Source organism: Phoca vitulina, unplaced genomic scaffold, assembly GCF_004348235.1.
Source record: "Phoca vitulina isolate PV1807 unplaced genomic scaffold, GSC_HSeal_1.0 scaffold54, whole genome shotgun sequence".
In the NCBI taxonomy this organism is placed as follows: domain Eukaryota; kingdom Metazoa; phylum Chordata; class Mammalia; order Carnivora; family Phocidae; genus Phoca; species Phoca vitulina.
Window position 1 is genome coordinate 791,591 of NW_022589757.1, and position 24,901 is coordinate 816,491.

At 40.8% G+C, this 24,901-nt stretch overlaps 1 protein-coding gene across 1 annotated transcript in view; it reads right to left on the minus strand.

Moving 5' to 3' along the window:
- Positions 1–227: 227 nt before the first annotated feature.
- The window catches only part of SCCPDH (saccharopine dehydrogenase (putative)), a 36,604-nt gene continuing 11,930 nt past the window's right edge, over positions 228–24,901 (minus strand). Inside the window, exons 6-12 of the mRNA XM_032389345.1 lie at positions 11,077–11,207; positions 9,888–10,005; positions 8,279–8,398; positions 8,129–8,185; positions 3,432–3,543; positions 2,141–2,222; positions 228–867 (exon numbers count right to left, since the gene is read on the minus strand). Coding sequence (XP_032245236.1) covers positions 762–867; positions 2,141–2,222; positions 3,432–3,543; positions 8,129–8,185; positions 8,279–8,398; positions 9,888–10,005; positions 11,077–11,207 — 726 coding nt within the window. The 3' untranslated portion in view covers positions 228–761. The remainder of the gene's footprint in view (positions 868–2,140; positions 2,223–3,431; positions 3,544–8,128; positions 8,186–8,278; positions 8,399–9,887; positions 10,006–11,076; positions 11,208–24,901) is intronic.

Genomic DNA, 24,901 nt, shown 5'->3' on the forward strand with positions numbered 1-24,901 from the left:
GCAGAAATCACCAGACTGTTTTCTAGGAAAACCTAGTTAAAATACAAAAAATAAATTAGAGGAAAATTCTGGTCAGGCAGTGAAAATCAACAGAAACTGGCCAGCTAGATCTTTAAAACCAATCTCACGTACAGAACCAGAGAAAAGAAATGACAGGCCCAATTCTAGCAATACCCGGGCCAGACTCCAACTCAAATACCTACGCAGGTCCAAACACAAAACCACTGTTCAAGTGACAACCCTTTATTATTCAACTTAGGTAACAGTCAAAAAATCAGTGTCTATGGGTGAAAAACTAGGCTAAAATAGCAAAAAATGCAGTTTCATTTGGCAAAGGCCCGAAGAGTATGTAGAGAAACTTAGAAGGTGAGGTCCCGTTCAACACCATGGCAAAAGGAGAGTGGCGGTTACCGCCTCCCAAGACCACCAGCCTGAGCACCTCATCTGGGGCCTGTCAGTAGCACAGAGGGAGACCCCCACCCCAGCCTCTGATCTGCCAGCTCATGTTTAAAAATTGACCATGAATTCTTCAGTGAAAAAGTCAAAGATTAGCTCTCTCTCACGAGCAATAAAATCATGAAATCAGCTAAGATTTGAAATTTAGGGTAAGCTAGTACAATTTCCTGCTTTTAATGTGTACATATTTTAGATTTGACAATCTTTGACATATAGTCAGACAGGATATAGAAGAATTTAAAATTTAAAATTTAAAAAAGCCGTTAATTCATGCATTTTATGCCTTCAGGTAATTCTTCAACTGTTTAGACTTCAGAGCTGCTAATGACACTAAATTCAATGCCGCGTTGGTTGAGTCTGTCAATCAACTTTGTTCTGGAGAAGGCTGCTCCAGGGGTGAAGACCCCGCCCCTGTAAGACAAGAACAAGGTCAAACCGTGCACAAAGCAAGCTCCAGCCCTCTCCTCTGGGAGTGTGATTCGCTGGAGGACTAGCCATCAAGCCATGCAGAGAACTCATGAAAACCTTCATTCCATCATGGACTACTTTGGGTTCCTTTCTTAAAATAAGCCAAATGAGCAAAGGCGCTATAAGCCAGGAAGAAACTAGCACCCAGCAAACCCATCTAGAAGGGCTCAGCTCCCAGGGAGACTGTCTCCGTGGACTGCTGAGTGTTCGACTGAGGGTCATCAACCTAAGGGGCTGCTGCTGTCGGTAGAGACAGTCCTCAGACTCAGGAGGACAAAAAAGGACCTGAGTGAAATAAATTTAGGCAATAAATTATATGAAAGCATAAATAAGACAAAGTGGATGAAAAAGAAGTTTCTTTAAATCTATTGACTAACATTTATAAAATGCTAAGTATTTTCAAAGGGTATACAGTTGACTCGAACAACATGGGTTTGAACTGCATGGGTCCACTTATATGTGATTTTTTTACAGTACTATAAATGTATTTTCTCTTATGATTTAACATTTTCTTTTCTTTAGCTTACTTTATTATACGAATATAGTATATAATATATATGTCAACAGTAAGCTATTATTTAAATGTGGGGGGAGTTAAACATTACACATGGGTTTTCAACTATGCAGGGGGTCAACTGTAGAATTATTTGGAAAAATTTAATTAGGCTTCACTTTATACCATTTTTATGTTTGTTACTTAATATTGTTTCAGGTCATGTCTATATTTATTTGCTTCTAAGCCTGCAGGCCTAGGACTCATCTGTAAAGTTGGCCTACTTTTACAGTAACAGCTAAATGCTCCAGTAACTGAGTCCACTTGATAATCCTCTAGCTGAGATGCCATGCATCAGTTCCCACTTGGTATCACAGCTTCCCACTGCTGGCTGGGTGTCATCATTACTGACTAGAGGCTCCTGATAATACTATTTAACAACAGGGACCTTTTCTGAGTAGCTGACTCCGGCCCTGCACTACTTTTACAAGGAATGAAAGTCAGCCTACATAACGCTCAAACTTCTCTGTCTCTTATTTATCTGTGCATTGTTCTCAGAGGCCAGTAAGAAACTGCCCTCCTCACAATTTTAATTTACCTTTATCTTTGGATCAGAGGTACTGTAATTGCTTATGTGCAGACCCAATGTCTGAAAACTGAATCAAAATAAGCTAAAATATAGATGAAAACGACATCTTCGAATTAGAAAAAAACCAGACTCACGTCTTCGGAAGATCAGAGATATCATTTAGAAGAGTCATGGCTGCCTGGACCATGGCTATGGAGGTGGCCACATAGCCAGCCTCTGTAGAAGATAGGTGATCAAAGAAAACTATTAATGAAGTGTGCATTCGACAACACCCAAAAACCAAATGGTCGGTTTGATATCTAACTCTAGGTATATAGAATTTTCTCAATAAATACTCTGTTCACTTAAAACTAATAATTAATATTCATATAGTACTTACTAAGTTAGGATCTGTTAGTAAGTGCTTTAATTTTATTAACCTCATTTAATTCTCCCAGCAATGACATGAAGTTAGTCCTATTTTTTAATCCCCATTTTACAGGGGAGGACACTGAGGCACAGACTCGAAGTCAGGCAGTGGCTGAGCTGGGAGCACATGGAGCTGCCGCGGTCCGTGGCTTGTGCCCTCTGCACTGCCCCTGGGCAACAACTGAAGCCAATGAGCCTCATTTCTTGTTTCTCTATTCACACACCAGGCTCCACTTAAAAAAAAATTCAATTTCTTTAAGAAAAACAACTGAGTAACTTTAAAAGAAGTCTAATTTTAAGAAGTAGCTTTAAAAGAAGTCTATAAGCAAGTGTAACTTTAGTGTTTACAATTCTGTCAAATAATAAAAATATGGTGAATTTATCTTAAAAAGCCTGGTGGGAATCTGAAAAGAAGGCAAGATACAAAGATATCTTTGCCATCTGGCTTGATTGAAACTGCAAAACAAGACCCCCTCTGATCTATCAGAGGTGATGGTAATTAAACTGGTAATTATACTAGAATTCACAAGTAGGACTGTCTCTGTAGAGTTCTGTAAAATTCATACCAAAAGTTCTTGAACTTTTTTGGGTGACAGATCCTTTCAACCACCTATCAAAACTCCTTTACCCTCTCCAGAAAAATGCACATAGGCACACACATTTTACAAACAATGTCAGCATGTTCACTTGGCCCACAGCTTTGTTATAACTTCACTGCTTTAAAGTGACCCTTGAGTATGAGAATAAATGTCAACCAGCCCCTTTTCTTAATATTAAAATATGCTACTCAGAATTACTAAATTATCCTAAAAAACAAAACCAGGGGGATGGATGTAATAATAAAATTAGATTATAACAATTTCAATCCTTCCTTTAACAGAATAATTTATATTATTAAATAATTTGTGCAAGTTTATTTCTAAAACAATGAAGCTTTAGGAAAAAACCTCGCAATACTGCTTTATACCTTAAGACAATGAAAAACTCCCCAGCAATCTTAAGTCATATGTGAAATACCTGGTCCTTTCACCTGAGTACAAATTCTCATGTTTGGTTTGTTCTTCTCAGGACTAAAGCCTTGGCTGTATCCTTGACCAAAGAATGTCAAAGTAAACGATGAGGCATCAATCTGAGAAGAAAGCAAAGGCCTTATTTAATAAATATGTCATTTCCTCCCTGAACATGGTAAAACCTACTACTCTACTTAATATGAGACATTTTCAATAGAAGAAAACACCACTCTTCTGCCAGAACACCCTATCAGCCTTTAAGCATGGGGCAAAAATCAATTCTTGGAAGATGCAAGTTTTGATGCCTGGTTGGTGCTGGGGGAGGGAGGTGGTGACGAAGAGGGGTGCAGGACAGACGGTCCTTAGCCGTGAAAACAGCAGTTCCAGAGGAAAAGCTAGGATGGTGGTGGTGGTAGATTGTGGTAATCAGGTATCTGAGGAGACAAGACCAAACTAGCCAACAAGTAATGGAAACACAGACCAGACAGAATTGCTCCACTTGGAGATATAAAAACCTGATTCAAAACATTCAATTCTAGAAGACTTATCCGAGCATCTTTCACAATCACTAAATTCAGAAATAAGATAATGAAGAATTCAGTTGTGGTAAAAAAAATTGTTATTAATGAGACCACTAAAATACGGTTCCTGTTTTTCTGGAGCTGACAGCTTAGTGGGGGATACAAATATATGTATGTGTGTAAATATACACATGTAGATCTAATAACAATGTGAGACATGAATTAAAAGATGCCAGACTATTCAAAGGAGGGTATTATTAAATCTGTTCGGTAGGATGGGGCAGGGTTTTGAAATGTGTACACACACACACACACACACACACACTCTAATGGAAGTGTACGACACAGAAAGTGAGGTGGGCACCAGAAAGGAGAAACCATCGTGGAAAGGCAAGAAGGGATGCAGTATCACAGTGGACCAGGGAACAGGGTGGCACTTGAGTATTAAAGGTGCAGACAAGGTCAGACGCACTTGTCCCCACCCCACCTGCCTGGGGCACACGGGCTAGCTGAGCATAACCCTCTCAGGCGGGGCACATATTCAGCTTTAGAACAAATGTCTTTTTTTTTTTTAAGATTTTATTTATTTGAGTGAGAGAGTGAGTGAGAGAGAGAGAGAAAGAGAGAGAGCGTGCACAAACTGTGGCAGAGGGAGAGAGAGAGAAGCAGGTTTCCCACCAAGCAGGGAGCCCGATGCGGGACTCAATCCCAGGACCCTGGAATCATGACCTGAGCTGCAGGCAGACGCTTCACCAACTGAGCCACCCAGGTGCTCCTAGAAAAATTTTCAAACACGGTCTCCAGGCTGCTACTACCAACTAATCAGAGTTGGCATGAAAACTGAAACCTATCTGCCACCCAGGACTAGATCATGAAGGACCTCGCTCCTCTGGAGATAGACTTCCAGCCAGTGGGACTCTCGGGGTGTGAATCAAAATCACCCAAACCGGACTTGGAGCCTGCCCACCTCCACCCCAGGGATCACAGCGTTGGCAGCACATTAACACAACTGGTTTTTAAAGAAAGCCCAATATTCAGGCCACATTCCAGACCAATCACACTTGAATCTCTGGTCATCAGTTTTAGGCTCTTTGTCAAAGGTGAGAACCACGGCTCTGTACTTCCAGGCCCTACTCCACACCTACTGCATCAGAATGTCCAGACTCAGGGTCGGGATGTGTATATGGAAAACTTCCTGGGGCATTCTCATACACAAACTCCCAGGTAAGAATCACTGCCCATGCAGTACGTCAAGGAACCAGGTTATGAAGATGACGACCAGGTCAGATCTGTCTTCCATCTTGGACAGCGGTGGGAAGAAATATTTGCAAATCACATACCTGATAAGGGATTAATATCCATTTACAGAGAACCCCTAAAACTCAACAAGAAAAACACAAACAACCAATTCAAAATGGGCAAAGGACTTGAATAGACATTCTCCAAAGAAGACCTACAAATGGCCAATAAGCACATGAAAAGATGCTCCACACCACGAATCGCTGAGAAGTACAGATCAAAACACAAGGAGATATCACTTCACACCTGTGAGAAGAACGACTATAAAAAATAACAGGGTGCAGCTGGCTGGCTCCATTGGTGGAGCATGTGACTCTTGATCTCAGGGTCATGGATTTGAGCCCCACCCTGGGTATAGAGATTACTAAAAAATAAACCTTAAAAAAGGCCTGGGAAACAAGTGTTGGCAAGCATATGGAGCAAAGAGCACACTCGTGCACTGCTGGTGGGAAAATAACATGGTGGGGAGCCGTGGAAGAGTCTGGTGGCTCCTCAAAAAATTACAAATAGAATTCCCATAGGATCCAGCAATTGCACTTCAGGATATTTATCCCAAAGAATTCAAAGGAGGATCCTGAAGATGTATTTGCACCCATGTTCACAGCAGCACTATTCAAAATAGCTGAAAGGTGGAAGTAACCCAAGGATGGATGGATGGATGGATGGAGATGGGGGACGTATGAATGGGGGGGTTGTGTGCATGTGTGTGTGTGTCTGCGGGTGTCTGTGCATGTGTGGTGTGTGTGTATAAGTGTATGAAAAGGAACTACTATTCAGCCTTAAAAAGGCATGAAGTCTGACACCTGCTACAACACGGAGGAACCTTGAAGACATCGTGCTCAGTGACATAAGCCAGTCACAGAAGGACAAATACTGCCTGACCACTTGTATGAGGCACCCAGAGTGGACACATTCATAGAGACAGAGAGAACGATGGTGGCCAGGGGCAGGGGGAAGAGGGGAAAGGCGAGTTATTGTTTAATGGGGACAGAGTTTCAGTTTTGTGAAAGGAAAAAGCCCTGGAGGTGGATGGTGGGGATGGTTGCACAAATGTGCTGCAAACCAACGTGAATTTGTATAAAACGAATGTTTTGAATAACAATATGGTATTGATACCACCGAACACTTAAAAATGGTTAAGATGGTACATTTTATGTTATGTGCATTTTACCACAACTTCGGGAAGAGAGGGAAAAGAAAAGGAGAGCGGGGCAAGAGCCTTGGCTAAGGTGGGTATGATGGGTTTGGAGAAAAATCTAGAATGATGCCTACGTTCATGACTGGGCAGATGACAGTGCCACCAACTGAGATGGAAAACAAAGGAAGAGGAGTGTTTGAGGGAAAGAAGTTCAGATCATGACGCGTGCAATTTCAAGTACCCGAGGGACATCCAGGTCAAGATGTCCAGGAAAACAGGACAGGTAATCGGCAGATCTAAGCGGGTCTGCTGAGAACACTGCCGAGATCGCTTGGGGACAGTGGGAGGGAAGCGGACCCTCAGAAGTGCGGGGACGGCAGAGGAAGAGAGTGGACACTTGGAAGAGCGTTGGTCTCAGAAGCCAAGGGAGCGAGTATTTCAAGAAGAACAATAATGTCAGACATAACAGACTGAATAGGGACTCACAGCATTCAAAGCACTTAGCAGTATTAAGACCAACGTCAACTCTAGCGAGGGGAAGACAGGGTGAAGGAGGGTCGAGGACTCCTCTCTGGGTTGGCATGTGCACAGGATGAGGAGAGGCAGGAGGAGAATGGCAGGAGAGACCACAAGGAAGTCCGCAGTAAAGGTTAAGGCTCAGGCCGGTGTGGTTCTTGGGTCCACCGCATTCTAGCCACATGAACTTGGGCAGGTAACACCTGCTCTGATGACCTCCTCAGCTGGAAAAAGTGGCTAATACCTTTACCTACATGATCACAGGAGGACTAAATGCGACGTAAAGCACTTAGCTCTGTGCCTGCCACACAAGAAGTGCTTGATTTTTAAAGAGCACAGGTGGCGGGATTTGTCTTGTACAGAATCCTTCCCTGAGAAGCGGAGAAGGTGGAGATGAGAGCAGTTGGACAGCAGGACTCCACAGGGTGCACAACCCACGTTCTCAACTCCCATCAGTGAAGCAGGAGTTGAAACTGCGGGGGGGGGGGGTGGTTTAGATCGTGAGGAAAGCCCGTGAGAGGAGATGGACAGATGGGTACATTAAAAGCAACAGGATCAGCAAATGCTGCTCAAGTTCCAGCGAGAGGGGAAGCTCATTCGGTGGGGGGGCCTCCCAGGTGGTGCCCCGTGCAAGCGGGCGGAGCTCATGACCCGGGCCTGGGCCTGACTCGGGGTCTGTGAACCACCACATGGCAGGAAGGAGGCGCCGGCATGTGTGGAAGGGGAGGGGAAGCGCTGGGAAGGAGGGGGTACAGAGGAGAAAAATGAAGACTAAATGTTTCTGAGATCTCTATGAAGTAAGGAGAATAAAACTTCGGAGCCAGGGTGCCTGGGTGGCTCAGTTGGTTAAGCGACTGCCTTCAGCTCAGGTCATGATCCTGGAGTCCCGGGATCGAGTCCCGCATCGGGCTCCCTGCTGAACGGGGAGCCTGCTTCTCCCTCTGACCCTCCCCCCTCTCATGCTCTCTCTATCTCATTCTCTCTCTCAAATAAATAAATAAAATCTTTAAAAAAAATAAAATAAAATAAAATAAAAAAAAAAAGAGAATACCTACGTTAAGGGTGTTGGGAAAAGACAGAGTCACCTAATTTACATAAAGAACATAAAAGCACATCTGAAACATAGTAAGTGCTCCATCAAGTTTTACCTGTTCTAGTAAATGCACTGAGGAAAAGTAAAAACAAAATAAAGAAAATTATTTAAGAGCTGTATACAAAAGAAAGGGTTACCTGTTTTTGTGTTGGACCTTGTTTTGAAAAATAACCAAAGGAGAAGAGCCATGGGAACTAAAGGAAAAAATAAAAAAAACCCTCAGTGATATTTTTAAAAACTCATGGAAAATACTTCTAAAGACCTAATTTCATAAAAATATCACTTACTTTTATGAGAAGCTGCCTTCCAATGCCAAACTTCACAAAGAATAAAAAGAAAAGTCCCGCAAACATCAGCTTAATAACAGAGGTGATGCCTCCCACCGTCATATAAGCGGCGTACTGGACCTAGATGAGGACGTAAAGTCAGAGTGTCACTCCCTACTTCTGTAGACTACGTAATACAAGAATGTTAGCTATTTAGAACTTCCTCTGTGGTCATAAACAGTGCGCAAAAGCAGTTTCCACTTTATGAACGTGTTATGTTCTAAAAGCTTGTTCAGAAACCAGACATTGGGAGCCTATTTTTTAAAGAAATTGTTGCAAATGGTAATTAGCTTCCTTGACCTGAACACAAAAGTCCCCATGATCCATACATAAAAAGCCCACAAGAATGTACCTAAATTTAGTAACTACACATTGTAAGACACAGATTCTACTTACAACCTCTTCTATGAGAAAATGATCTTTTAAATTGAGATACAGTTTCCTCTTTTTCCCCCCTGTGGCATGCTTTAGCTCTGGTCCTGCTTTCTTTCTTTTTCTTTCTTTCATTTTTTTAATTTAAATTCAATTAATTAATATATAATGTATTATTAGTTTCAGAAGTAGAGGTCAGTGATTCATCATCTTATATAATACCCAGGGCTCATATAACACATATCCTCGTTAATGTCCATCACCCAGTTACCCTATCCCCCCACCCCCACCCCTCCAGCAACCCTCAGTTTGTTTCCTATGATTAAGAGTCTCTTGTGGTTTATCTCCCTCTCTGATTTTGCCTTGTTTTAATTTTTCCTATCTTCCCCTATGATCCTCTGTTTTGTTTCCACATATGATAGCTGTCTTTCTCTGAATGATTTATTTCACTCAGCATAATACCCTCTAGTTTCATCCACGTTGTTGCAAATGGCAAGATTTCATTCTTTTTGATGGCTGCGTAATACTCCACTGTACATATTTACCACATCTTCTTTAACTACTCATCTGTTGATGGACATCTAGGCTCTTTCCATAGTTTGGCTATTGTGGACATTGCTGCTGTAAACAGTGGGGTGCAGGTGCCCCTTCGGATCATTATATTTGTATCTTTGGGGTAAATACCTAGTAGTGCAATTGCTGGGTCGTTAGGGTAGCTCTATTTTCAACTTTTTGAGGAACATAGTTTCCTCTTCAAGTCTCAGAAGTCGGAGCAGTTATTTCCCACACCAAAAGGAATAAGATGTTACTCCAGAGATCGGAGGTCGCAAGGAGAGGCGAACCCAGACATCTCACAAGCAACAGAGTACCCTAGCAGCTAAAGCTTGCAGGAGGGGTTGCTGGGTGTTTATGACACCAGCATTCCCTGGACTAAATTTGCTTCTGTTCCGTTTCATTAACAAGGTATGCAGCTGGCCAGATGTGAATTATGGGGGAGGCTATCTCTAGCCCCATAAAATGCAAAATGCTTTATGCTACTGATTCTTACCCTTCCAGAAACTGAACCCTGCATTATTTAGCCTGCTTTTCTTTTTTTTTCTTTTTTTGCTTTGTAAACATAAAAATCCTACATTAAACAAGTACGGGAACGATAATGAACAGTATACTCTTCATTAAAAATTAAATCGCATGCACTTACAGGTGATTGCTCTAAATTCTCGAGCAAGTAACGCTGAGTCCGCCTCACAACAGACACATCTGATCCCAAGAAAGGAATAGAATAGCTGTTCAGTTCTCTGCAGTAAGAAATCGGCCACCTGCAAGACAGACCCACAGACCCAAGAATATGCTGCATTTTCTCCACTTAGTTAACTCGGCAAAGTTCTGAATAAAAAATGTAATTTTCTTGAGGCAGTAATGACAACAAAGATGGCAGATCTGCTCTCAGTTAAAATTCATCTATCTGTCCTGTGTTCTCCACACCTACACCAAACAAGTGACGACTGGGAGAGCAGTATTCTTCACGCCAAGGGCACTTAACACATATGTTCTACCCCCTCAATCTCCTTAGATAGTACACTCATTTCAACAGCCAAGCCCTAGTATGAGTTTAGAGTTCTCACATAAAAAAAGTTTTCACATAAAAGTGCTATTAATAGGGGCGCCTGGGTGGCTCAATCGTCTGCCTTCAGCTCACGTCATGATCCCAGGGTCCTGGGATCGAGCCCCGCATCAGGCTCCCTGCTCAGCGGCAAGTCGGCTTCTCCCTACTTCTGTACCTCCCACTCCCCTGCGTGTGTTCCCTCTCTTGCTGTGTCCCTCTCTGTCAAATAAATAAATAAAATCTTTTAAAAAAATAAGTGCTAATTATAGATAATCTACATAAGATCATCACACTTATTAAAATGGTGGTTTTACTGCACAAAACTTAACTGATGTTTGATTTTGATAATGATAGTAAAAAGGCACAAAATTCATTTTCTCCCAGAGTCCAAATATGTTATTATATATGAAGTACTTAAGCTTAAGATAATATATTAATTATATTTTATTTAGCTAGGAAGACAACCCTGAATTCACTACAAAACAGTCTCAGGCTTTTCTAAGTCGCATACTTTATAAACCACATCACCAGCAATATACTTAGACTTGATATACTAAAGAATAGACTTTGAGGCACCTGGGTGGCTCAGTCGGTTGGGCATCTACCTTCAGCTCAGGTCATCATCTTGGGTCCTGGGATTGAGTCCCGCATCAGGCTCTCTGCTCAGCAGGGAGTCTGCTTCTCCCTCTCTCTCTGCCCCTCCCCCTGCTTGTGCTCTCTCACTCTCTCTCTCAAATAAATAAATAAAATCTTAAAAAAAAGAATAGATTTTAAGTTACTATACCTTCTTTTCAATTTTGAACCAACAATTGGGACAGGTTTCAGATTTGACTCATTTCTCAGTTTTTTCAAATTACTTTGATCTCCAAAACCATAAACTGCAGACTTCCAAGTACCATCGTGAATGCACAACCCCTAATAAAAATTCAAAAGGTAAAGAAACATGACTTAAGGGATAATTACTAAAATGTAAAACCAAGAAATGTATAATTGTTTACAAAGAACATTTCGCCTCTATTTGAGCTAGCCATAATCCCTTACTTAATAATCTTGAGATGAATTTTCAGGCAGGACTAACACTCATTAGCTTGATCATACTCGATATTTATACCCACGTATGCTCTTTCTTCTTCCTTCCTACCATCATTTATGCTCCTTTTAAATGCCACTGAGTTTTACCTCTGCATTTTCACTCAACTAACTGACCATATTCCTTCAAATTAACCCTTCTAATTCCTATCCCTATGCGGATTCCTCAAAATCTCAAGATGTGTTCCTGAGCACGTTTACGCAACAGACACAACGTACATACCTATCCCGGCCCCGGCATACCTGTTGCCCCACCACCCCCAACGCCCCTTACTCTAGCCCCAAGTTATATAAATGCCTTCCACATAAGTCTTGTTAAAATATTTTTTTAATTTTAAGGCTCATTAATATGATTTATATTTCAATTTCTTTCCCCACTTCTTCAATTTCTTTCTGGAACTGTAGCCAGCAGAGAATCCTTGCTTGATCTTGACCAGACTCATCCGTTCCCTTATTTCTCATCCTTCAGTGCTTTCCATTCTTCCAACATAATTACACCCTCCACGACCCTCACCTCCAATGCCCATTAGATGTGAGCAGCAGAAAGGAGAACACGGCAAGGATATAACCTTGGAACTCAATGTCTTAGTGCTGACTCTTCTTTACCTAACTTCTAGAAGGGCCTTTTAATTCTCTGTTATGTAAATACTTTAAATTTCATTTATAATTCTGATTGTATATAGCTGTTTTAAGTCCTGCCTTACATGTAGTTTACCTTGTTTGAATGAACAAAGTTATTTAGAAATATTCAAAACCAACTTTGTCACAAGATTTTGAAAGAGGAGTATCAGTAAAGCTGATGTGAAGATACTGTTGCTTGTTAATAAGCACAGTAAGAGAAACAAGAAAACCATCAGAAGATTCAGGTGTTTATATCAGAGCTTTGATGACACTGGAAGACAGAGAGACACCAAACTTAATTTCCATTTTGATATCTATTAGTATCTTCTATAGTGTTAAAACAAACAGAGCTACAAGTCTGAGGGGTTTCTATGTGAAACTACTCTAAATCTGGGCCCAGTCAATGTGACCTATTTGCAAATATAAAGATTCCCAGGGGCACCTTGCTGGCTCTGTCGGCAGAGCACGTGACTCTTAATCTTGGGTATAGAAATTACTTGAAAATAAAAGCTTTAAATAAAAATAAAAAAATAAAAGATTTCCAAATACCAGGAGAAAACAGCTTTTTGAAAACCTAAGAATATCTTCTTATACAAATAAGCCATCAAAAAGGCACAAATCACATTCCATTTTTAAAAACTGTTTATCTTATTGAAAAACATAAAGTACACAAAACATAAATATACAATTTAATGAAATTATGAAACAAATATCCCTGTAGCACAGAAGGCCCTCCTTCTGTCCTGCTTCATGGTAATAAAGACAAATACTTGCTTTCCTTAGAGTTTTACCACCTAAGTATTCATTCCTAAATTCACTTACTGTGAATTTTGCCTGTTTCTAAACTTTACAGAAATGGAAGCACACAGCCTTTGAGTTCGGCCTTTTATGCTCAAAACTGTGATGTTAAGATTCATCATGTGTTAGAAATAACTCCTACTTTGGAAATCAAAAATTACACGGAAAAATATGAAAATGAAAACATGACAGTCCAAAACCTTTGGGACACAGCAAAAGCAGTTCTAAGAGGGAAGTTCATAGCAATACAGGCCCACCTCAAGAAGCAAGAAAAATCTCAAATACACAACCTAACCTTACTCCTAAAGGAGCTAGAAAAAGAACAAACAAAACCCAAAACCAGCAGAAGGAAGGAAATAATAAAAATTAGAGCAGAAACAAATGATACAGAAACTAAAAAGCAATAGAAGCGATTGATGAAACCAGGAACTGGTTCTTTGAAAAGATCAACAAAATTGATAAGTCTCTAGCCAGAACCATAAAAAGAAAGGACTCAAACAAAATCACAAAAGAAAGAAGATAAATAATAACCAACACCACAAAAATACAAACAATTGTAAGAGAATATTATGAAAAACTTGGGATGCCTGGGTGGCTCAATTGGTTAAGCGTCTGCCCTCAGCTCAGGTCATGATCCCGGGGTCCTGGGATCGAGTCCTGCATCGGAATCCTTGCTCAGTGGGGAGCCTGCTTCTCCCTCTGCCTGCAGTTCCCCCTGCTTGTGCTCTCTCTCTCTCTCTGACAAATTTTAAAAAAAGATTATTATGAAAAACTATATGCCAACAAACTGGACAACCTCGATGAAATGGATAAATTCCTAGAAACATATAACCTACCAAAACTGAAACAGGAAGAAACAGAAAATTTGAACAGACTCATTACCAGCAATTAAATTGATCAGTAATCAAAAGACTCCCAATAAACAAAAGTCCAGGACCAGACAGCTTCACAGGTGAATTCCACCAAACACCCATTCTTCTCAAACTATTGCAAAAAATGGAAAAGAAAGGAAAACTTACAAATTGATTCTGAGGCCAGCATTACCCTGATACCAAAGCCAGATAAAGACTACACACACAAAAAAGAACTACAGGCCAGGGGCGCCTGGGTGGCTCAGTCGTTAAGCGTCTGCCTTCGGCTCAGGTCATGATCCCAGGGTTCTGGGATCGAGCCCCGCATCAGGCTCCCTGCTCCGCAGGAAGCCTGCTTCTCCCTCTCCCACTCCCCCTATTTGTGTTCCCTCTCTGGCTGTCTTTCTCTCTGTCAAATAAATAAAACCTTAAAAAAAAAAAAAAAAGAACTACAGGCCAGTAGCTCTGATGAACATAGATGCAAAATCCTCAACAAAATACTAGCAAACCAAATCCAACAATACATTAGAAAGTCATTCCCCACAATCAAGTGGGATTTATTCCTGGGATGCAAGGGTGGTTCAATATTCACAAATCAATCATGATATATCACATCAATAAGAGAAAGGATAAAACCATATGATCATTTCAACAGATGCAGAAAACACACTTGATAAGGTACAACATCCATTCATGATAAAAACCCTCAATAAAGTAGGCTTAGAAGGAACATACCTCAAAATAATAAAGACCATCTATGAAAAACCCACAGCTAACATCACCCATAATGGGGAAAAACTGAGAGCTCTTCCCCTAAGATCAGGAACAAGACAAAGATGTCCACTCTCATCAGTTTTATTCAACTTAGTACTGGAAGTCCTGTCCTAGCCACAGCAATCAGACAACAAAAAGAAATAAAAGGCATCCCAACTGGTAAGGAAGAAGTAAAACATCTACTATTTGCAGAGGACATGATACACTACGTAGAAAACCTGAAAGACTCCATCAAAACACTGCTGGAACTGATAAAAGAATTCAGTTAAGGGGCGCCTGGCTGGCTCTGTCAGTTAAGCAGCAGCTCTTGATTTCGGCTCAGGTCATGATCTCAGGATCCTGGGATCGAGCCCCGTGTGAGGCTCTGTGCTCAGTGCAGAGTATGCTTGAGGATTCCCTCTCTCCCTCTGCCCCTCCCCCTGCTCTCTCCCTCTCTCTCTCAAATTAAAACAAAACAAAACAAAACAAAAAAATGTATTCAGTTAAAGTCTCAGGACCCAAAATCAGTTATGCAGAAAGAGAAATCAAGGAATTGATCCTATTTATAATTGTACCAAAAATAATAAAATACCTAGGAATAAACTTAACCAAAGAGGTTAAACACCTGTACTCTGAAAACTATAAAACACCAAGGAAAGAGATTGAAGATGACACAAAGAAATGGAAAGACATTCTATGCTCATGGGTTTGAAGAACAAATATTGTTAAAATGTCTATACTACCCAAAGCAATCTACAGATTTAATGCAATCCCTATCGAAATAGCAACAGCATTTTTCAGAGAACTGGAACAAACAATCCTAAAATTTGTATGGAATCTCTGGGGCGCCTGGGTGGCTCAGTCAGTTAAGCATCCAACTCTTGGTTTCAGCTCAGTCATGAGCTCAGGGTCCTGGGATCGAGCCCAGTGTTGGGCTCCGTGCTGAGCATGGAGTCTGCTTGAGATTCTCTCTCTCTCTCCCCCTCTGTTCCTCCCTGCTCTCACTCTCTCTCTCTCAAAACTTAAAATTACAATTAAAATTAAAAAATAAAATTTGTACGAAATCTCGAAAGACCCTGAATAGCCAAAGCAATCTTGAAAAAGAAAAACAAAACTGGAGATATCACAATTCCAGACTTCAAGTTATATAACAAAGCTATAGTAATCAAAACAGTATGGTACTGGCACAAAAATAGACACAGATCAGGGGAACAGAACAGAAAACCCAAAAATAAACCCACAGTTATATGGTCAATTAATCTTTGACAAAGCAGGAAAGTATCCAGTGGAAAAACACAGTCTCTTCAACAATGGTGTTGGGAAAACTGCACAGCTACATGCAAAAGAATGAAACTGGACCACTTTCTTACACCATACACAAAAATAAACTCAAAATGGATGAAAGACCGAAATGTGAGACCTGAAACCATAAAACTCCTAGAAGAGAGCACAGGGAATAATGTCTCTGACATCGGCCGTAGCAACATTTTTCTAGATATGTCTCCCAAGGAAAGGGAAATAAAAGCAAAAATAAACTATTGGGACTGCATCAAAATAAAAGGCTTCTGCACAGTAAAGGAAACAATCAACAAAACCAAAAGATAACCTACTGAATGGGAGAAGATATTTGCCAATGACATATGCATTAGGGGGTTAGTATCCAAAATACACAAAAAAACTGACACAACTCAGGACAAATAATGCAATTAAAAAATGGGCAGAAGACATGAACAGACATTTCTCCAAAGAAGACACACAGATGGCCAATAGACAAACTCATAAAAAGATCTCATTATCACTCATCATCAGGAAAATGCAAATCAAGGGGCACCTTGGGGGCTCAGTTGGTTAAGCCATCTGCCTTTGGCTCAGGTCATGATCCTGGAGTGCCAGGATCGAGTTCCACATCAGACTCCCTGCTCAACGGGTATCCTGCTTCTCCCTCTGACCCTCCCCATTCTCGTGCTCCCTCTCTCTCATTCTTTCTCTCTCAAATGAATAAAATCTTAAAAAAAAAAAAAAAAGGAAAATGCAAATCAAAATTACAATGAGATATCATTTCACACCTGGCAGAATGGCCAAAATCAACAACACAAGAAACAAGTGTTGGCGAGGATGTAGAGAAAGGGGAACCCTCATGCTCTGTTGGTAGGAATGCAAACTGGTGCAGTCACTGTGGAAAACAGTATGGAGGTTCCTCAAAAAGTTAAAAATAGAACTAACATACGATCCAGCAATTGCACCACTGCATATCTACCCAAAGAATACAAAGACACTAATTCAAAGGGATACATGGACCCCGATGTTTATTGCAGCATTATCTGCAATAGTCAAATTATGGAAGCAGCCCAAGTGTCCACTGATAAGATGAATGGATAAAGAAGACACACACATACACACACACTGGAGTATTACTCAGCCATAAAAAAAGAATGAAATCTTGCCATTTACAACAACATGGATGGAGCTAGAGGGTATTATGCTAAGCTAAATAAGTCAGAGAAAGACAAATACCATATGATTTCACTCGCAGGTGGAATTTAAGAAAGAAAACAAACAAGCAAAGAAAAAAAAAAAAGAGACAAACCAAGAAACAGACTTTTGAATTACTATATTGTATTGAATCACTATATTATACACCTGAAACTAATATAACACTGTATGTTAACTATACTGGAAAATTAAAAAAAAAAAAAGAAAGAAAGAATTCCTGCTCTACAGCTGGTCTTTCCATTTTCTAAATGGTATCTTTTGATAAACAGACATTCTCAATTTTAAATGTATACAGATTTACCACTTTTTCTTTATATCTAATGCCTTCTATGTCTCTTTTAACAAACCATTCCCTAAACAGCCTGGTGACTACAGTTAATACTGTGTTCCCTATGTGAAAGTTGCTAAGAGAGATCTTAAAAGTTTTTATCACAAGGGGAACCTGGGTGGCTCAGTTGGTTAAACATCAGACTCTTGGTTTCAGCTCAAGTCTTGATCTTAGGGTCATGAGTTCAAGCCCCATGTTGGGCTCCACGTTGGGCATGGAGCCTACTTAAAAAAAGAAAAATTCATCACAAGAAAAATAAATTTGCAAGTATGTATGGAGATGGATGTTACCTAGACTTATTGTGGTAAGCATTTTGCAATATACTACAGTATATACAAATGTCAAATCATTATGTTGTACACCTGAAACTAATGTTATGTCAATTATACTTCATTAAAAAAATAATAAAATATATGTGTGGGGGAAAAAAAAAGAAGCCATTCCCAACCCTGAGGCCATGAAAGACACATCATCTTCAAGAAGCTTCACCATGTTGCCTTTCACACTTAGATCTATAATCCACCTAAACTTGACTTTTTGTACACAGTGCAAGTACGAATTCAATTTCATTTCTCTCCATCTGGATACCCAGTTGTCCCAGCATCACCTCCTGAAAAGCCCCTCTCCCATAAATCAAGTGCTCACACACGCATGAATTACTCTGAGCTCTTTACTCTGTTCCAGGCCTACTGATGTCCCACTGCCAATGTAATGCACTGAATTAATAATAAGTCTTGATACCCAAGAGCATCTTTCTATCTTTTTCTCCTTCAAGAATGTCTTGGTTATTCTCAGCCCACCGCATTTCCATATATATTTTAGAATTAGCTTGTCAAGTTGCACACCAAAACAAAGCAAAACAAACAAAAACCTGTTTCAGATTTTTATTGGAATTACATGGGATTATAAATCAATTTGAGGAAAACTGACATCTTAACAAAATTGAGTCCTCCAATCCATGAATATGGTGGATCCTTCTATTTATTTGTCTTCCTTAAGGTCTCCAATCATGTGTTATAGTTTTCGTCACAGAAATATTGCACATTTTTCTATTACTATTTTTAGGTACTTAATTTTTTCTATGCTATTAAAAATGGTCACTTTTAAAAAAATTCATTTTCTAACTGTAGCTGGTATATAGAAATGCAACTAATTTTTATATTAATTCTGTCCAGCAACAATAAAGACTAGAATGGAAATAAATGAAACAGAGAATAGAAAAATAGAGAAAATCAATGAAACCAAAAAAAATTTTTTTTAAGATTATTTATTTATTTATTTGACAGAGAGAGACACAGCAAGAGAGGGAACACAAGCAGGGGGAGTGGGAGAGGGAGAAGCAGGCTTCCCGCCAAGCAGGGAGCCCGATGTGGGGCTCGATCCCAGGACCCCGGGATCATGACCCGAGCCGAAGGCAGACGCCTAACGACTGAGCCACCCAGGCGCCCCCCAAATTTCTTTCTTTGAAGAAATCAACCAAATTGACAAACTTTTAGCCAGACTGATAAAAAGAAGGAAAGAGAAAAAGAGAAAGCACTCAAATTACTAAAATCAGAAATGAAAGAAGGAACATTACTACCAACCTTACAGAAACAAAAAGGAGTATAAGGGAATACCATGAACAACTGTATGCCAACAAATGAGACAACCTAGATGAAATGGACAAACTCCTAGAAAGACACTATTACGAATTGAACCGTGTCTCCCCAAATTCATAGGCTGAAGTCCTAACCGCTAATACCTTAAAATGTGACCTTATTTGAAAACAGGGTTGTTGTAGACGTAATTAGTTGATATGAGGTCATACTGGAGTAGGTAAGCCCCTGTCCTTAACAGACAGGTGAAATGTGGACACAGCATGCCCAGAGGGAGCAGAGATCAGAGCGCAGCATCTACATGTCCCAGATGCCCAAGACAGCCAGCAAACCACCAGAAGCCAGAAGAGAACTATGGAGCAGATTCTCCTCAAAGTCTCTGAAGGAAAAAACTCTACCAACACCTTCATCTCCAACTTCTAGCCTCCAGAACTGTGAGAATAATAAATTTCTGTTTTTTAAGCAACCCAGTTTGTTATGGCAGAAAACTAATGCAGATGCAAACTACCAAAACTGACTAAAGAGGAAATAGAAAATCCTAGTCAACCTATAAGAAGTAAAGAGATTGAATTAATAATCAAAAAACTTCCCACAAAGAAAAGCCCAGACCCAGATGATCTCATTGATGAATTCTACCAAACATTTAAAGAATTAATACCAATTCTTTGCAAACTCTTCCTAAAAGGCCAGTACTAATTGCCCTGATAACAAAACCAGACAAAAGACATTACCAGAAGACTACAGACCAATATTCCTTAGGAACATAGATGCAAAAATCATCAACAAAATACTAGCAAACTAAATCCAGCAATATATAAAAAGGATTATATACTATGACCAAGTGGGATTTACCCCAGCAATGTAAGGTTGGTTCAACTATGAAAATCAATCTTAAGTAATACAATGTATGAAGAGAAGAAAAAACAAAAACCACATGATCATCTCAATAGATACAGAAAAGGCATTTGATCAAATATAACACCCTTCAGGTTAAAAACACTCAACAAACTAGGAATAGAAGGAAATTTCCTCAACCTGATAAAGAGCATCTATAAAAACCCACAGCTACACAAGGATGTCAGCTCTCGCCACTTCTACTGCCCATTGTACTGGAGGATCTAGCCAAGGAAATCAGGTAAGAAAAAGAATTTTTCCAGTAATCTATGAAACTCATTTATTAATTCTAATAATATTGCCTATAGATTTCTTTGGAATTTCCTACACTCACAATTACATCATCTGCTGAAAATAGTTTTGTTTATTCCTTTCTTTTTTTTTAATAAAGATTTTATTTATTTATTTGAGAGACAGAGATAGCAAGAGAGAGCACGAGTGAGTAGGAGAAGGAGAAGCAGGCTCCCCGCTGAGCAGGGAGCCCGACTCGGGACTCCATTCCAGAATCCCAGGATCATGACCTGAGCCAAAGGCGGACGCTTAACCGACTAAGCCGCCCAGGCACCCCTTGTTTCTTCCTTTCTAACCTATATACAGTTTCTTTTTTCCTGCATTACTGTTCTGGCTACAATCTGGCTGAAGTAATGGGCACCCAGGTCTTATTCCTGAACTGAGAGCAATAAGTTTTCAATGTTAAGCACTGGGTATCATTTTTATTATAGCTTTTTTAAAAAAAGATAATCTTCCCTTCTACTCCTGGCTTGCTGTAAGTTTTAATCATGAGTAGATAGTACATTTTACCACACTTTTTCTCTCTTTATCAAGATGATCATAAGACTGTCCTCCTTTAACCTGTTAGTGAGGTGGATTATAGTGATTACATAATATTAACCCTTCCATTCCTCTCTAAAACTAACTTGGTCAAAATGTATTCTTCTTGGGACACCTGGGTGGCTCAGTCATTAAGCGTCTGCCTTTGGCTCAGGTCATGATCCCAGGGTCCTGGGATCAAGCCCCGCATTGGGCTCCCTACTCAACGGGAGGCCTGCTTCTCCCTCTCCCGCTCCCCCTGCTTGTGTTCCCTCTCTCACTGTCTGTAAAAAAATAAATAAAATCTTTAAAAAAAAAAAGTGTATTCTTCTTATGTATTACTGCTTTTAATTTGCTAATATTTTATTTAGGATTTTTTACATCTATGTTCCTAGAACATGAAACTGGACTGGACTTTTGCCTTCTGGAATTGTTCTTGTAGGGTTTTAGAATTAAGGTTAAGTTAGCCTTGTCCAGTCAAGTCAGCCAACAAACACTTACTGAGCTCCTACTATGTGACCAGCACTATTCTGGGTGCTTGGTAAATTAAAAAGACAAAAATCCTTCTTTTTGTGGTGCTCACATTCCAGAGAGGGTGACAAACTCAATAAAAAATACAATACATAGGATTTAGAAGGTGCGAAGTACTATAGGAAAAAAGAAAAAGAGTAGATATGATGAACTGAAAATGATGGGCAAAGGAATTAAGTTTGCAGTTTTAAATGGGACTTCATCAGGAAAATGGCATTTGAGAAGACTTGAGGGAGATGAGGGTGTCAGTCATGTAAACATCTCTGAGAAGTGTTTTCAGGAAAAGGAGAGAGCCAGCACAAAAGCAGACAGGCTGCAGTGTGCTGGCGTGTTCGAGGAGGGCACAAAGGTCAGTGTAAATGAGGGAGAATGCACAGACGTGTGGGAGAGGAGGCTGGAGAGGGGACAGGGGCCACGTCACTTATATACTTGCACACGACTGGAAGGACAAGATCCGAGTGAGGTCTGAAAAGGATCATCCTGGCTGTCGAGCATGGACTCTACAGGAACAGGTGGTAGCAAGAATCAGGTGGGAGAAAGAGAGATGGTGAAGAGTGATCAGATTCTCACATATTGTGAAGGCAGAATCAACAGGATTTCCTGACAGACAGGATCTAGGTTTCAGAGAACAGAGATAGCAATGCCCACACTGTTTGATCTGTGTGGAAGGACACGCTACTACCAACTGAAATGGATACAAATGACCTGAGGCTGGAGCACATTTGGAAAGGAGAAACAAGAGGTCAGTATGGACAAGACACAGTCTGAGAGATCTATTGAGTGTTCAAGTGGAGATGTCAGCTAGGTGATTGGATGTTTTAAGTCTGAGTTTAGAAAAAAAGGTCTGGATTAATGACATAAATTTAAAATACATTTCATCATATGCAAATATACAGAGATTTTCATGCTATCTCTTCATTGATTTCTAGCATAACTGCACCGTAGTCTAAAACACACTCTAGGGGCGCCTGGGTGGCTCAGTCGTTAAGCGTCTGCCTCCGGCTCAGATCATGATCCCAGGGTCCAGGGATCAAGCCCCCCATCAGGCTCCCTGCTCGGCGGGAGGCCTGCTTCTCCCTCTCCCACTCCCCCTGCTTGTGTTCCCTCTCTCGCTGTCTCTCTCTCTGTCAAAAAATAAATAAAAAGTCTCTAAAAAAGAAAAAATAAAACACACTCTAGGACAGGTTGGCAAACGGTCTCTGAAAGGTCCAACTTGTAGGTTTTACAGGCACAGATGGTCTCTACTACATATTCATCTTTGTGTTTCTACTATAGCCCTTTAAAAATGTAAAACCATCCTTAGCTCATGGACATATAAAAAAGGCCATGGGCTCGGGGCACCTGGGTGGATCAGTCGGTTAAACATCCAGCTCTTGGTTTCTGCTCAGGTCGTGATCTCAGGGTCATGAGATCGAGCCCCGTGTTGGGCTCCACGCTCAGCACGGAGTCTGCTTGAGATTCTCTTTCCCTCTCCCTCTGCCCCTCCCACTCATGCTTGCTCTCTCTCTAATAAATAAATCTTAAAAAAAAAAAAAAGGCCACAGGCTGACCTGCTCTAGAGCCGCAACAGCCACGATGTAATAAGCCCCCACACAGCACACACGGGACATTTCCATCACTGTGGGAAGGCCGGCCAGACTGACAGGACTATTCTACAGTGTATGATTTCAATCCTCTGAAATTCAAGCATGTGGTCTGTGGTACAATTTTGTGTGTAAAATAAAAAACCTCCAGGGGAAAAGAAAGATAAGGAGGGGCAGGACAATTCAGTGACTAGGGATACACAAAATCTGTCCCATCCTTGTAAAATTCAGACTGTGGATTTTGCTTTAGGGGGAATGAGAGAGGGAGCTGCACTCGTATGGATGCTTCAACTCTCTTGTCCTGAGTTAAGCCCCAACTTTAAGTTTGAATAATATTAATAAAAATAATACTTAATAACACTCACTGAGCAATTTGCTAACTGCCCACCTCTGCTCTGATTTATACTCATTGACTCAGTGACCATATGAAGTAGATACTATCACCATCTCCTTTTACAGATGGAGGAAGTAAGGCACCGTGAGGATAGTGTGGTACTTGCCCACGCTCACGTCACTGGTAAGTGGCAGAGCCAGAATTTGAGGCCAGGCAGTCCTGCTTCAAAATCTGGCTCGACTCAGTAAGAACCATCAGGGGCTCTTCTATCCCTCTAGTAAAGGGAAGACACTTTCTTTACATCAGCTCATCTTTCCAATTCATCTCCTGCTGCTCTTTCAAAAGCAGCCTCTTTTCTCCTCTACCAATTTTCTCACAATCTCCCTGTTGTGACATCTGGGTTTTGTCAGTCCTGCAGCAATTCCCTGCAACCCTCTACCTCATCTTCTGCTTATAAAACTCTCCTTCCTATCTGGAACATGTTCTATGTTGGAGAGATGGGCCTGACTCTGTGGTCCCCCCTCCAGAGGCCTGTGACCCAGGCCTAGGCAATCTGACTGCACCGTTACACCAGGTCATACTGATGGGCTCAAGAATAGCCGAATGGCCCAATACTTGACTGATCTTTCCTATCACGTGATAAATCAACTCTGCTAGCTGTTCCCAGGAAATGAGGAACTTTAAGGACAATGTACCCCTGACTGCCAGCACCTTCCATGCCATGCTGAGAGGCACACAAAGGGACCCAGCAGAAATGAATGCAGACATCAGTAAATTCCACACTATCCACCTGCAGAATCAGTCAGCTCCTTTTCATGCTGCTGGTTTAAACTGGGTGGAGCTGGGTTTCTACCCATGCTCCCCAGATTCAAGTACGTATCTCATTCTTGCTTCTGAGCCTATGTTCAGGTGACTGCCTCTGATCTTCCAAATGCTATTCCCTTCTCACAGCTAAACTCCACAAGGCCTCTAGGAGGCCTTCCCCAGTTACTCAGGCCCTCTGTCACTTCCCTTTATTCTGATTCTCCAGTGGGCATTCTCTGTAACTACGGATTTTAGCATGTGTTATATAGCTCTTTGTGTTTATTAACCTGATCCCACAATCTGGACGACTAGAACCATTACTCTTACCCGCACATGCCCCATCCCTCCCACAGCTATGTCCTGAAAATGCTACTCCCTCCCCCTTAGCCCAGCTCCACGGCACCAACCTCCAAAACTCAGTCCATGCCCAGCTTCTCCAGACAGCTCTTACCTCTGGCCTCCCAGCTGGATTTACTCTCCATTCTCAAAAAATACAGTATTTTATCTGATCTCTTTAACATTTCTCTCTCCTGCCAAGCTACGTTATTATCTCTTTCAGGACAGGTTTGCATCTTCTTCGTTTCTGTGTCACACTACCTTACACTCCTATATATATTTGCACCACCACAGAAGACTTGCTGGATGAATGGATTTTAAAGAGAACCTTAAGTGTAGACCTAGAATTGGGTCAAACACTACTGATGATAAAAGTCCTATCGTAAACATGGGCCTCTGGGAACGCAGCCATTTCAGGTCTCATGTCCCAAACAGGCTGGACAGTCGGTGATGACATCATCCATCTCTTTACGGCCACGACAGCACCGGGCTATGAGTGAGGCGCACAACACAAGTGCACAGACTTGGACTAAGGTGAGGACTGAAATGGCTGACAGCGTTTATTACACAACGAGAGATATTTTGGTGCTGGGATCATGGTAACTCATTCTAATACAGTGACCTGTGCAGCTGTTTTTAACAAAATTCTATTTTTGAGTCTAACTAATTCCCAGCAAGCTACCATCTTTACTTTTTAAAATCAAACATAGTGACTCTCACACCCTAAAAATTACAAATATATATGAAATTTAATTCATCTAAATCTTTTTAGGAGGCATGTGTCATTTC